This window comes from Leptinotarsa decemlineata, unplaced genomic scaffold, assembly GCF_025532065.1.
Source record: "Leptinotarsa decemlineata unplaced genomic scaffold, Ldec_3_MD MMD2_tig00000008_RagTag_RagTag, whole genome shotgun sequence".
In the NCBI taxonomy this organism is placed as follows: domain Eukaryota; kingdom Metazoa; phylum Arthropoda; class Insecta; order Coleoptera; family Chrysomelidae; genus Leptinotarsa; species Leptinotarsa decemlineata.
Genome location: NW_027412537.1, coordinates 12,760,903 through 12,774,953, shown reverse-complemented (window position 1 = coordinate 12,774,953; position 14,051 = coordinate 12,760,903). Strand labels below are relative to the sequence as shown.

The 14,051-nt window shown below is 35.2% G+C and overlaps 1 protein-coding gene across 1 annotated transcript in view; it reads right to left on the bottom strand.

The window, feature by feature from the left end:
- Positions 1–14,051, bottom strand: part of LOC111514813 (E3 ubiquitin-protein ligase mind bomb 1) — a 456,223-nt gene that overhangs the window by 266,402 nt on the left and 175,770 nt on the right. The window contains exon 7 of the mRNA XM_074171098.1: positions 13,775–13,926. Within this exon, the coding sequence (XP_074027199.1) occupies positions 13,775–13,926 (152 nt within the window). The remainder of the gene's footprint in view (positions 1–13,774; positions 13,927–14,051) is intronic.

Genomic DNA, 14,051 nt, shown 5'->3' with positions numbered 1-14,051 from the left:
ATTTTAATCAGTACTGTTGTTCGGTCTCAAAATCTTACTGTCGAAATTATTATATTTTTCAAGTAAATATTAATTTTTTAGTATTTAGCCTAGAGTTGCCAGCTCTAAAATTTGTACAACAAAACAGACTGTTTTATAGCATTATTTTTATTGTATGTTGTATTGTATGTTCACTAAGTTCACTAACGTGACTTGGAATCTCTACACTTTTTATTTTTATTTTCTTTTTTCATTCCTTTATTTTAATTTTCTTTTTTCATTCCTTTATTTTTATTTTGTTTTCATTTATTCAATTGTTATATTTTTACTTGTAGTTTATTTCACTATTATTTCATTTCAGGTTTATTTTGCTTAATATAATTGTTATTTTCAGCTACTCATTTTTAATTATTCTTTTTTAGTTGTTTCAGGGATTTCAAATCATTTTATATAGTACACAATGGAAATTCGAACTAGTGAAATTCATCATGAAACATTGTCAATCACCTTCAAACCAACTGTTTTGTATATTTGATGGCATCTGTAGTCTGTTAGTCCTTTGTTAGTGAACTCGTGAAGCGTATATGTGTGATTCTTTGTAACAAAGGAAAACTGTTTTTCGTAAGTTTATATTTCACTCCCCGACAAATCGGAGCTGATTGTTGAAAACGTAAGTGTACAATAGTAGCAGACACATACTCAAAAACAGTAATTGAGATTGTAATTTCTTCACAAATCCTTGAGGATGAATTGAACATTATTCGAAACGTTGACAAAAATAGAATTCTTTTCACAAACCTGTCAGTTTTTTCCAGGTTATTCAAGAAGCTAAAAAGCAACTCAGTTGACACAATATTTGCTTTAATTGGCATATAGAAATATATGCCTTCACTTTGGCATATAGAAATAAGAACCAGTGTATGAAACTGAAACTCAATTTCGAAGAATCTGTAGTTAAATTACCCTTTGAAGTTTTTAACAAAGCAACTGAATTTATAAATGTTTCAAGAGGACGAACAACTTCAATTTCGCGGATGAGGAAGCCTTGCCGTATGAATCGTGAAAAGAAAGAAAAACATCTTGAGTTTTTTCACACTTTTCCATTATACTGAACCCAGCAGCTATTGAAACGTACTCGTAAGTTAGGATAAAATTATGATTTAAAAATGTAAAAAGGAAAGGTGAATTTTTCTCTTGCAACCTCTATGAAAATTATATGATGCATAAATTCAATAGGTGACAGCAGATGTCGACTGTAGTTTCGAGAAAGTTACGGAAAATATCCTCGAATGAGACACAGTTGAGTTTTGTGGTGACCGTGGTAGTGGACTGACGTGCCGATAACGTCCGTCCACAAATGTACGCGGATGCCACCTGCTATCGCGGGGCTTCTTTTTATGTTGTGATTGTCTATTGTGCAAAGATGTTAAAGTTTAAGCGGTAGTTTAGACAAAAATAAGTGAGGGCCCCCTTTATTCACGCCGGTATCCAGGCCGGGGCTGGTTCGGATAACCACGTAAAGGGGGCCATGTATGTGAATTCAAAAACCCGACGGTCTCGCGAAGAGGAGGCGACTCAAAAAATATATGTGAAAAAATCAAAAGGTTTTCCGAGCAAAAGGCGACAATAAAAAAGTTGAATTGTTTTCATCGTAAAAAAGTTCGACAAAAAAGGGGTGGTGACATTGCTTCGAGCAAGACCGCGCTCCTGTCATCTTTGATAGGAGTAGCCTGGACAAATGCGCCCGAGTGGGAAGCAACGTCCAACAAAATTAGAGAGAGGGAGACACAGAACAATCTAATCAAACCAGTTGAAATTGTCTTGGTTCATTCAAGCATGTGGTGGATTACACATGAGTACTGACTTTAAATATATGAAATCGACAGTCGGTTAGATTTTTACCTGAATTAAAATTCATTGAAGATTGTACTACGTTGTGAAATGTTATGTCGAGTGGAGAATCTGTGATTCATTTAACTAATACCCGAAACTGTAGCGCCAATATTTAGAGTTCAATTGTATAAATTTGTATGAATTGCATTGTGAAGTAGTGTGGAGTAACAGTCCAACTGAGAACACTTCCATTTACTAAATTGCGTACTGCAAGTACAATATATAGTGTGAAAATATATATTAGCTATTTTCCAGATATTATGGCTGCGGTATGCAAGGTTTGTACCTGACGTTTCGTCAACTACTGCGGTAAACATTATCAAAGGCAGTGTTGTAACGGTCGAAGTACCGAATTGATGTTCCCGTTGTTACGAACGCATTTAGTGCAATGCTAGTATCTGACTCTGGTTTTGAAACATTATTAGAGGGAATGACTTGGCTTCTCTCCATTGGATTCCCTGACGTTGTGTACCTCTCAGGACAGGTAGTCAAACTTAATTGATGTTCATTGCCTCTCCTTTTCTATTGAAGTTATCCGTATTTTCCAATTTCTATTGCCCAGAGTATATAGAGTACTCTGGGGTGGTAATTTTGAGTTTTATCGAGTAGTAGATCAGGGCTGAAGCCTTCAAAAATGGTAAAAAGTGAAAAAAAAAATAGTAGGATGAAACTCATTAGAAAAGGAATAGATTTTTTTTTAAAAAGATGAAAATAAAAAACCAAAAACTTGGTTATTTGGATTTTTCACATGAATTTTGGGGTTATGTGAAAAATTTGTGAATACAAAAGTTGTAGATCTTTTTATTACCTACAACTTTGCTATTTAACTTTTTTTCACAGGACTTGTAGTTTTGCCAGTGATCGAGATAAACCATTTTTTACCCTTGAAAACTCACTCCCACTCCCCGAACTCAGATCGTTACTCGTTATTTATTGAATTTCACTAGTTCGAACTTCCATTGTGTACTATATAAAATGATTTGAAATCCCTGAAACAACTAAAAGAGAATAATTAAAAATGAATAGCTGAAAATAACAATTATATTAAGCAAAATAAACCTGAAATGAACTAATAGTGAAATAAAATACAAGTAAAAATGGAACAATTGAACTAAAATAAATAAAAATTAAGGAATGAAAAAAGAAAATAAAAAGTTGAGAGACTCCAAGTCACGTTAGTTCACGACGTTTCGATTGTCAGTATATACAATCATCTTCGGACTGGACTGATTTCTCCGAGAGATGACTATTTATAGGTCGTTCGAGTACTTTCACTTATCCCCGCTCTCCATTTTCCGCTTCACTGATTCCGTGGGAGATGACCGTTTGGCGGGAGTTGTTCATTTTTCGCTTGATGATGGGTTTCCATATGTTGCGTATTTCTACGCTAGCTTCGCTGAATACGTTGTTGGACAACATGTATGCGGCTTCCTTGAATTTTCTTCTAAACCAATGTTTCTCAGATCTCAGCTTGGGACCACTCGATGTTGTGTTGATGGATCCAAACATGGTCTGCTATTCCTGATTCGCCAGTTTCCCCTCGCTGTGTGTGTTTCTTGTGCTCGGCAATGCGAACATTCAATGACCTCTTAGCACTAGCTAAGGCACTAGCACAAATCATCTCATTATTCATACATATATTTGTATTGTATTTGTATTTGTATCATTGTTATTATATATATTATTATTATAGTAGATTAGATTCAATTAATTCACATTTAATTTATCAAATTTTTCATTTGAAATTTTTAGATTCATGTTCTATAATGCATGCTGTCGTTCCAATTACTTGTGAACATAAGCCAGAAAACCAGTTATTTAGAAGATTGTTGCCCCACATTCGAAGATTAATCATAATATGCAAAAATCCAGCCCTCATTTACCGCGTCGTAAACAAAAAAAACATGCATTCTCATCAAAAGCTCTTCAATCCCGAAAAGCCGTTACCGAGAGCGGCGTACCGAAGGCATACATCGAATTATAACCGACACATTTCCCAATTTTCGCTTTCATCACGGAACTCACACGCAGCTCGCGTATCGTGTACGTGACGCGTTTTTTCGCACCGGTCGCGGATTTGCATAATTTTTTCCGCACGTGCGATGGCGTTTGCGAGGACGTGTTGCTCCTAACGGAAATTGGCGCCGACGGCAGCCACAGCATCCGCTTCCGGTAGCTTCAGCGCCAGATCTTTCACGATATCTCGAGGGGGGTGTGAAGGGGCTATTCCACACACCAGGTTGTGAGGCTGAGAAACGGAAGTTCAAAAGGGTTCTCAAGAGGCGCTTATACCGTGCGATCCAAAATACCGAATAAATTCGTGTTCTATGTGCTACCAAATAGCAGAACTGCCACATTTTTTTAGACACAAGTTTCACCAACCACGTTAGCGTATTCAGGACGGGTTGGCTGTCTTTGTTCATCTTTCACATACATACATACATACAAACAAACAAACATACATACAAACATACAAACAAACAAACAAACAAACAAACATACAAACATACATACATACATACATATATACATACATACATACATACATACATACATACATACATACATACATACATACTTACATACATACATACATACATCCATACATACATACATACATTACATACATTACATACATACATTACTTACATACATACATACATTACTCACATACATACATACATACATACATACATACACCATACTAATCGACTTCGTTACGAAGCTGGGTTGGATTTATTTTAAGTCAGAGGATTCAGTTCGACATTAATGTCAATGTTCAATGAAAACCGTGAAACAGTCGATTTTATTCATAAAACAACAAATATTTGACAAAAATTTGTCACCACTATTTCAACGAAATATTGCCTTTCAGTTCGATTCATTATTTGTTGAACCAAAATTGAAACCAAGGAATTTCGACCTTAGTTTATTAATTCTCAGTTTGATCTCTAAATTCCGACATTAAATTCGGAATTTACACGTTAAAAGTTAAATTTTCAAGTGAAATTTTGGATTTTGAAAACAAAGGACTATTTTCCAAAAATTTCACCTTCTCAAAAAAGCTAAGTGTAGAAATCTCCTTCTTCGATTAATTATTCGATTTGTAGGCGAAATTCATGAATGAGACAAGTTACCGACTAATTAGACTCGTAAGCGGTTTATATTACTCAGTAACTTTTCGGGGTGAACTCAACAGTTTTTTCTTCATAACACTTCAGCAGATTCATAATTGATTTAGCTTTGTTCATTTTTCAGATTATGAAAAACTGAAATTAGAAATCTCGGTGAAAATCGAAGAGAAACTCAGCAAATTGAATAAAACTGGATATAGAGTAATTCAGATAATTAAAATATGTAACAAATTGATATCGTGTAAGTGAAATTACAAGAGATCAATGTATAATAACCAGTATCCAGTAATAAGATCCAAGCAGTGAAACATTATACTTAGCTGGGTGTAATCCATAGAAAAAGCATCATAACTGCAAAAACCCATTAATAAAATCATCATAGAAACAATTCTATATGAGTTTGAATAATATTCTAAACATTCAAAAAAGTATCTCAAAATTATACATTGTGGAACAGTCATAGTGACTTTTGGAATACTATTGTTATCAATTTTGCCAACGATTTCTTCTATACGTCAACGTAGGCAATAATGTAGGTTATTTTTGATATAATGGAACATAGAAGTAATAGTGAGCTTACCTACGTCAATTAGCTCAAAAAAAATCATCAAAATAAGATCGATATACAATATAATTTGAATTGCGAAAAAAAAAGACATTTAGAAAAAACTACTGTGAAGCACCCAAGTCGAATCTTGTGGAGTACTCTGCATTCGCCATTATTTCTAGTAGCATTCACCATTTCTTCTAGTAATATCTAGAGTTACGATGATATCCCTTCCATTCTTCAGCCTGGTCGTATAGCATTAGACCGACTTATAACGTTAAAAGAATCTTATTCGACCTCATTCCACGAAAGGAATGAAAAACGTAATGTTTCTCAAGTACAGATATTTTCGCCCCCTTGAATAAACCCTACAGATATTCCTTTGACGTTTATTTCGGTTTTTTTTTGTACTGGATTGACTTCAATCGACACCAACCGAACGGAATCAGCATTTTCGGAATCACTTCGAATTACGGATGACGGCAAAGGATCTTCGTCGTTAGCGTTGTCAGCTTGAATTAGACGTCCTCGATGAGGTTCGCTGGACCGCAAAGCCTACACGAGTATCTTTCGGAAGATACAGCTGAAATGTATGAAGGAATGTCACAAAATCGAAAATACTGTAGAAATGTACCAATTATTAGTTTTTGTAGCAAATGACTACGAATGGAATTTGTTCCCAGTCATGACAATTTCAATTTATCCCCAAGGTTTAATTATACAGGGTGTAACTAAATAAGTGTAAAACATTTAAGGAGGTGATTCCTCATCGAAAAAAAGATAGGATCTTTCATTAAAAGAGATTTCATTGGAGCATCCCTTGTTAAGATACAGCCCCTTGAAGGGGGTACATAAAATTTGTATAACAATTTTTTTCACAAGCACCAAAAAAGTTACAATATTGAAATCAACCTGACGTTTTGTACTACCAAAAAGACACTTGACCAGAAATTTATTTCGTTTACCCCATGATTGTGAGGGGTGGAAAACGCAACCTCTAAAATTAATTTCCAATGTAACTTTTTGTCTTATCATTTGTTTACCATTTAAAAATTTATTTCCGATAGCCTGTTCCATTCTAAACAAAAAATGTCTCTTGAGTTTTTTGCCCAAAATAAACCAGGTCACAGCAAAAAATTATTTTAGGAACAACTACAGAGATACATCGTCATAAATGCGAAAAGACGAAACTATTCTATCTAGTAGGTCGCTATTAGCGATAGTGACAATTAAATTGGTATGACGCTGTCAGTTTGTGAATTTTTGAAATTGAATCAATACTAACTGTGTGTTGTTGTTCTGTTCTTAATTTGTTACTCTGATAATTCACTTAATGACATACACAAATGAGGAAATGGCTGATATGCATTACGTTAACGGTCTGTCGCAGGGGAATGGGATAGGAGCTTCTAAAATATATGCTGAAATGTATCCTCAACGGCAGCATCCTTCACATAGAATATTTGCTCGACTTCATCAACGATTACGAGAATATGGTTCATTCGACAAAAGAACGCAGAATTATGGTCGCCATCGAGAAGTACGAACACCACAGCTTGAGGAAGGTGTACTTAATTTGATTGAAGAACAACCTACTGCCAGTACTGGAAAGATTGCTTTCCAGCTAAATGTTGATCATATGACGGTAATTCGAATTTTAAAGGAACAACTCTTATCATCTGCAACGAGTACAGGCACTGTTACCGCGAGACTTTCCGAACCGTCTTGAATTTTGCAATTGGATGCTGGAAATGATTAGAAGAAATTGTGACTTCCTGAAGACGATAGAATTCACAGACGAATGTAGTTTTTCTCGGGACAAGATTATTAATTTTCATAATTACTACATATGGGCTGATGAAAACCCTCACGCTATTGTCGAAACTAACCATCAAGAACAGTTTTCTCTCAGCGTATGGCTCCGAGTTATTGGGGATGATTTAATTGGGCCTCATTTTCTACCTCCCCGATTAAATGGTGAAGCATATGTTCAATTTTTAAGAGAAGTGCATCCAGTACCGCTGGAGGAAGTTCCTTTGGGCGTCAGAAGGGATATGTTTTTTATGCATGATGGGGCTCCCGCCCATTTTAGTCAAGTAGCACGTCAGCATTTGACTGAAACATATGCAAATCAGTGGATAGGTCGATGAGGACCACAGAACTGGCCCGCTCGATACCCGGATCTCAATCCAATCGATTTCTTTATTTGGGGCCACTTACAGCATTTGGTTTATTGTACTCCTGTTCGCGATGTAGAGGACTTGAGAAACCGCATCATCGATGCGTTCAGGGTAATCAGAGAGTCTCCAGGAATATTTGAGCAAATACGTAGCTCAATACGCCGACGCCTAGACGCATGCGTAATGTCTGAAGGTAGACATATTGAACATTTACTATGATTTCTACATGTTGTGTGTTTTGTTATTAATAAATTAGTTTTGTTCATTTTCCTTTAATCGTTTAATGCAGGTACTAATTACAAAATAACAATAAATCCATTTCGTATTTATGACGATGTATCTCTGTAGTTGTTCGTAAAATAATTTTTTGCTGCGAACTGGTTTATTTTGGGCAAAAAACCCAAAGACATTTTTTGTTTACAATGGAACAGGTTATCGCAAATAAATTTTTAAATGATAAACAAATGATAAGACAAAAAGTTACATTGGAAATAAATTTTAGGGGTTGCGTTTTCCACCCCTTACAACCATGGGGTAAACCAAATAAATCACTGGCTAAGTGTCTTTTTGGTAGTACAAAACGTCAAGTTAATTTCAATATTGTAACTTTTTCAGTGCTTATGAAAAAAATTGTTATACAAATTTTATGTACCCCCTTTAAGGGGCTGTATCTTAACGAGGGATGCTCCAATGAAGTTTCTTTATATGAAAGATCCTCTTTTTTTCGATGAGGAATCACCTCCTCGAATGTTTTACACTTATTCAGTTACACCTTGTATTTGATAGAACAATCCTTCAGTTTGAAAAATAATTTGAAATGAGAGTAATGATAATGATAATTTCATTTTCAATTTGACAATTAAAAATTGTATTGGATTCGTCTATATAGGAGAGAAAAATGAAATTAAACTGAACACACAAATAACTGAAAACTAAACAGTTTCATCAGAAAAACAAAGAAAGGAATGAGCAGATAACATGTTAAGTTTGTTAATATTCCTTTACAGAAAAGAAACACATTGTCACTAGAAATTCCTTCAATTTGTTCTTAAAACAATAGTATTTTATACTTTTTTATTTAGTCGGGTAATGAATTGTAGATCCGGGGAGCCATTGCTCTAGTACAGGCCCTCTTATACTATGGAGCGCGAGAGATTTTGATGTAAAATATTAAAATACACGATTTCATAACATCTAGATGTGTATTTATTTGTCATACTAGCAGAATTGAAAAATTGCTGTGGAACATGCACATATGATGCAAGAGTGATGACGGCCAAAAATATTGGTTTCAAATCATTTTTTCAAGCTGCTCAATATGATCATATAACTTTTAACCACTGCCTCATTCACGAAGAGGTCCTTGCAGCAAATAAATCAGCACCAGAATTGAACGATATGCTTCTGGATGCTGTTGAGGTTATGAATTTTATTAAGAGCCATGCCCTCAACAGCCGCTCATTTTCAAATCTCTGTAAGGATACGGATTCCAACTGCACAACTTTATTATTGTATGTAGAATTAAGATGGTTGTCAAGAGGTCAAAGTTCAAGTAGATTATTGTTATTGAAGGACGAAATCGAAATATTTTTAACCGAACGAAAATGTGAACTTGCTGCTTTTTTTCAAAATGACTAATGGTTATCCAAGCTGTGTTATTTATCAGATATTTTTGCGAAATTGAACGAGCTCAAGGAAAAATTGCGATATATTTACTTCGAATGATAAAATTAAAAGTGTTATTTCAAAGATCAACATTTGGAAAAGTAAGGTAGAAAAAAATTCGTTCGAAATATTTTTCAGTGTCGACAATTTCATAATCGAGAAAAATCATTGTAAAATATTTATTGCAAAAATAATTGTAGATCACTTTAAAGCGTTAGAAACACAGTTCCGTACATATTTTATGTTAAATATTGATTTCAAAAAGATATCTTGTAATCAAAAGCCGTTTTGGATTGGCTTAAATGAGACTGACCATCTGCTCAAACTTAAAACTACAATCACCAAAAAATCCCTTGACTGAATTCTGGATCGGAACTAGAACTGAATTTCCCACAATCGCTAATACGACGTTGAATGTTCTGCCATTCAACACCACATATTTATGTTTAAAAAAATCTGTTTTTCCGATAATCAGCTGTCGCCCCCATACGAACGACAACTCTCAGAAGTTGAAAAACTTGTTAGAGCTAAGGACTAACGAGGTCTTACCTTTTAACGTGTGATTCCTAACTTTCTCAGTTTTAACACGACATATTAAATCCCAATATCGTTCAAAATATTGAAGAGGTTTTACCTCAGCAGTGTCAAACATTCCACCAAGATTTAATTTGTTATCAAGCAATAAAAAACAGACATTTCCATCTCATTGGATTCTAATTTAATACTACTACGTGCTACTTTTTGTGCAATTTTGAATTTTAGATTTTTGTATGTTTCTAAACGGATTCTAAAACAATATATTTTCATACGTATATTGTTACCTAATGAATAAATCATCAAAAGATATTTATCAATCTTTTTTTTATACCTACATGGGGTCGTCAGCAAACTCGCAAATGGGGTCGTGAATGAAAAAAGAAACCCTGCTCTAGTAGAATTATAAATGAATTCGGAATTCGGATTACTCCTGAACAATTCATCGAGTAAAAATGAATTTTCTACTATGAACCACTATCTTACTAAGCCTTCACATAAATTCGTAAAGTCAACAGATTATAGGGGGCCATCAACTGGCGAACTGATAACCGTAATCAAAATTAAAGCGGTCTCCCGAGGGAACTTAATTCCTCGAGGTGTCTGAGGAATTACGCAGGCACATAAGTCTGATTCGTCCATTCATTTTACGTCTTTCGAGATAGAGTCTCTCCATATCACCGCATAATTTTGAAAGTGTGTTATTCATAAAACCAGAGTTTTCAAAATTCTACGTAGACGGAGATATTGCATTTGAAATACATTTTTTGTGGGAAGTTGATGTTCACCCCGACAAGTTACTGCAATAAATCACTGTCCAATTAGCCAGCCTATACGTTGAATAATCAATGGAAAAAAGTTTCTATTACTTAGCTTTCTTCAGATGTTTCGAAAATCATTCCCTTTTCCTTCTCAAAACCCAAAACTTCACTTGTAGAAACTTCTAAGACGAAGACAAACGTGAAATGTCCAGATATCGCATTCAAAAGTCTACGTCAATAAATATACAAGATGTTTTCAGAGAATCAATTTTAGAATATAACTAGAGTTTTTTTACCAATACCAAACCGTTATTTTAACACATCGACACGTGTTTCGATCACCAAGTGATCATCTTCAACCGTTATTTCAACAGCTCGACACGTGTTTTGATCACCAAGTAATCATCTTCAACCGTTATCTCAAAACCTCGACACGTGTTCCGATCACCAAGTGATCATATTCAAATATTATTTCAACACCTCGACACGTGTTCCGATCACCACGTGATCATCTTCAATCGTTATTTCAACAGCTCGACACGTGTTTCGATCACCAAGTAATCATCTTCAACCGTTATCTCAAAACCTCGACACGTGTTCCGATCACCAACTGATCATATTCAAATGTTATTTCAACACCTCGACACGTGTTCCGATCACCAAGTGATCATCTTCAACCGTTATTTCAACACTTCCAAGAGGAAGATTGAACAGCTTAATATTCCTCTTGAAGATGATCACCTGGTGACCGAAACACGTATCGAGGTGTTAAAATAACGGTTGAAGATGATCACTTGGTGATCGAAACACGTGTCGAGGTTTTAAAATAACGGTTTGGTGTTGGAAATAAACTCTAGTATTATCCATTATTACACCAGAGATTCCAAACAGTGCATAACAAGTCATACATTTCAGGTACATATTTCCATCACATACTTGCTAAAACATTACTTTATTGTGCGATTTTCACTGAACAGTTTCACAAAAACGCAACACGTGTTTCGCCATGCAATGAAAAAATATATAGTAACAAGAAGTTTTTCAATTCTAATTGATCATTCGATAAATCACCCGAATTATTGAATATACTGATTCCTAAACATTCTAGAAGATTGTGTTTCAACTTTTATTTCTCTACATGTAACATGTATTCATTATTGAACTCATGTCCTTCTGCTAAAAAGTGGTTTGCAAATGTGCAATTGGTCTTACTTTTTTAAAAACGACTTTTATGTACTTTACTTCTTTGAGGAAATTTTCTCCCTGTTTGGCCGATATACAGTTACCTAAATGCAAGTTTTATCTTTATTGTTTTTAATACATTTTTGAATACTTTAGTTATGGATTTTCATCAAGTATCGACCAATTCTGGGAATTCTGTACGCTAGCTTCTTGAAGAATTCTAGGCTACTGAGATCTGGAGACCTTGGTGGCCATTCTTGAGATCCACTGCAGCCAATCCAACAATTTGGATACAGTTTGGGTTGGGTAAATAGTTGCGAACCACTGCACTGGAAAGTTGAATACTGGTCGATATTTGATGGAAATCCATATTTAAAACTCACTAATACAGTTTATTGTATGATTTTCACTATAAAAGGTTTTACAAAAACCGCGACACGTGTGTCGCTATACAATAGTTTCCTCAAGCGTTAATATTAATATGCATAATAGGCATGCATATATCTCATTGGATTTTGATGGAAATCCATATTTAAACTCACTAATACAGTTTATTGTATGATTTTCACTATAAAAGGTTTTACAAAAACCGCGACACGTGTGTCGCTATACAATAGTTTCCTCAAGCGTTAATATTAATATGCATAATAGGCATGCATATATCTCATTGGATTCCTTGTTGCCATGGGTATATTTCCGAGCGGCAGTTGTTGTTGGGGAAAGCTGAGGTGAAAGTGCTCATCGAGTTGTTGAGGCAAGTGAAAAACAAAGACAAAACATTCAAAAGTTGCTTTCATTTAGCAGGAACTCCTATGTGAATCAAAATCATCAGTCGACAAGTAATGACATAACACTATCGTTCGACAGTTTGATGTTATTTAACAATGTAATAATGATTTGAAATCTTTCATACTACATGAAATCACAGGTAGTTGTTTCTACAAGTAATACACTGTAGCATCTCACACGTCACAGTAAGTAAAATTCATATAGTACCTAATTATGAATTCCAACCTCAAATTTGAAATAACTCTATTTAATATGTAATGTTTCGCATACCTACTGTTGGATATCGGAGTTGTAATATGGAAAATAAAATGATAGTTTCGTGATAGTGGACGGACGTGCCGATAACGTCCGTCTACAAAGAAGGTACGTACGCAGATGCCATGTGCTATCACGGGGAATTCTGTTCTGTTGCGATTGTCCATATGTCCATTGTGTAAAATCAAACAAGACGTGAATTTTTTGCCAGGATGTGAATTAAAGACCGGCTTTATTCACGCCAGTATCCAGGCCGGAGTGGATCGGATAATCACGCAAAGGGGCCATGTTTCCCGGGGAGGAGAAACATGGTTTCCCGGGGAGGAGACCACTAGTAAAAAATAAATTGTTGGAAAAAAAAAGTAACAAAGAAACTTGCTTTGAGCAAGACCGGTGAGCCCGCCGACGAAGCTCCGGTCAATTATTGACAAGAGGAGCCTGGCCAAATGCGCGGAGTGCAAAGGTCATGGAAAATAGAAAAAGGAATATAAAATATTATACATTCATGAGATAATTGATGAATTGCTGACGGATACTAACATTAGGTTATTCTTTTACGAATGTCATGAACAATATTATTATCATTTTCTGTAAAGTTAGGTTATATATAACAGTAACCACATCGTGTCATTTTCATAACTTTTGTCAACTTTGTGGAAAAGTTTCAGCTTTCCACTCCACCAATCTTGATATAAAAAAATGTGGAAATCTTCCAAAAAAAGGATGAACAACCTGATGAAGCAATTTCTTATGCAAAATTGGTTCATTTCATCGCATACGTTCGTCGTCTACTCGACAAACATTTTTAGAATCTCTTGCGGCAACATTGCCCTTTGAACTTCGAAGAATACTCACCTTGGATTTCCACGTAGAGCGGCATGATGCAGGGCATTGAATCCATTGTTGTTGGTTAACGTTATGTCAGCATTGTGATCCAGTAAAAGGGTTAGCATGTCGTCACGTTTCTTCGATATGGCGTCGTGCAATGGAGTGTCGCCTTCCAGATCCTGAAAAGAAAAAAAACTTTGGCATTCTGAAGGAATCTGGACCGAACGGTCAAGTAACGTATTAGATTTTGGGTCGCCGATATCAGGTAATTATGGTGAGTATATATTCAGAATATGTGTTGTAA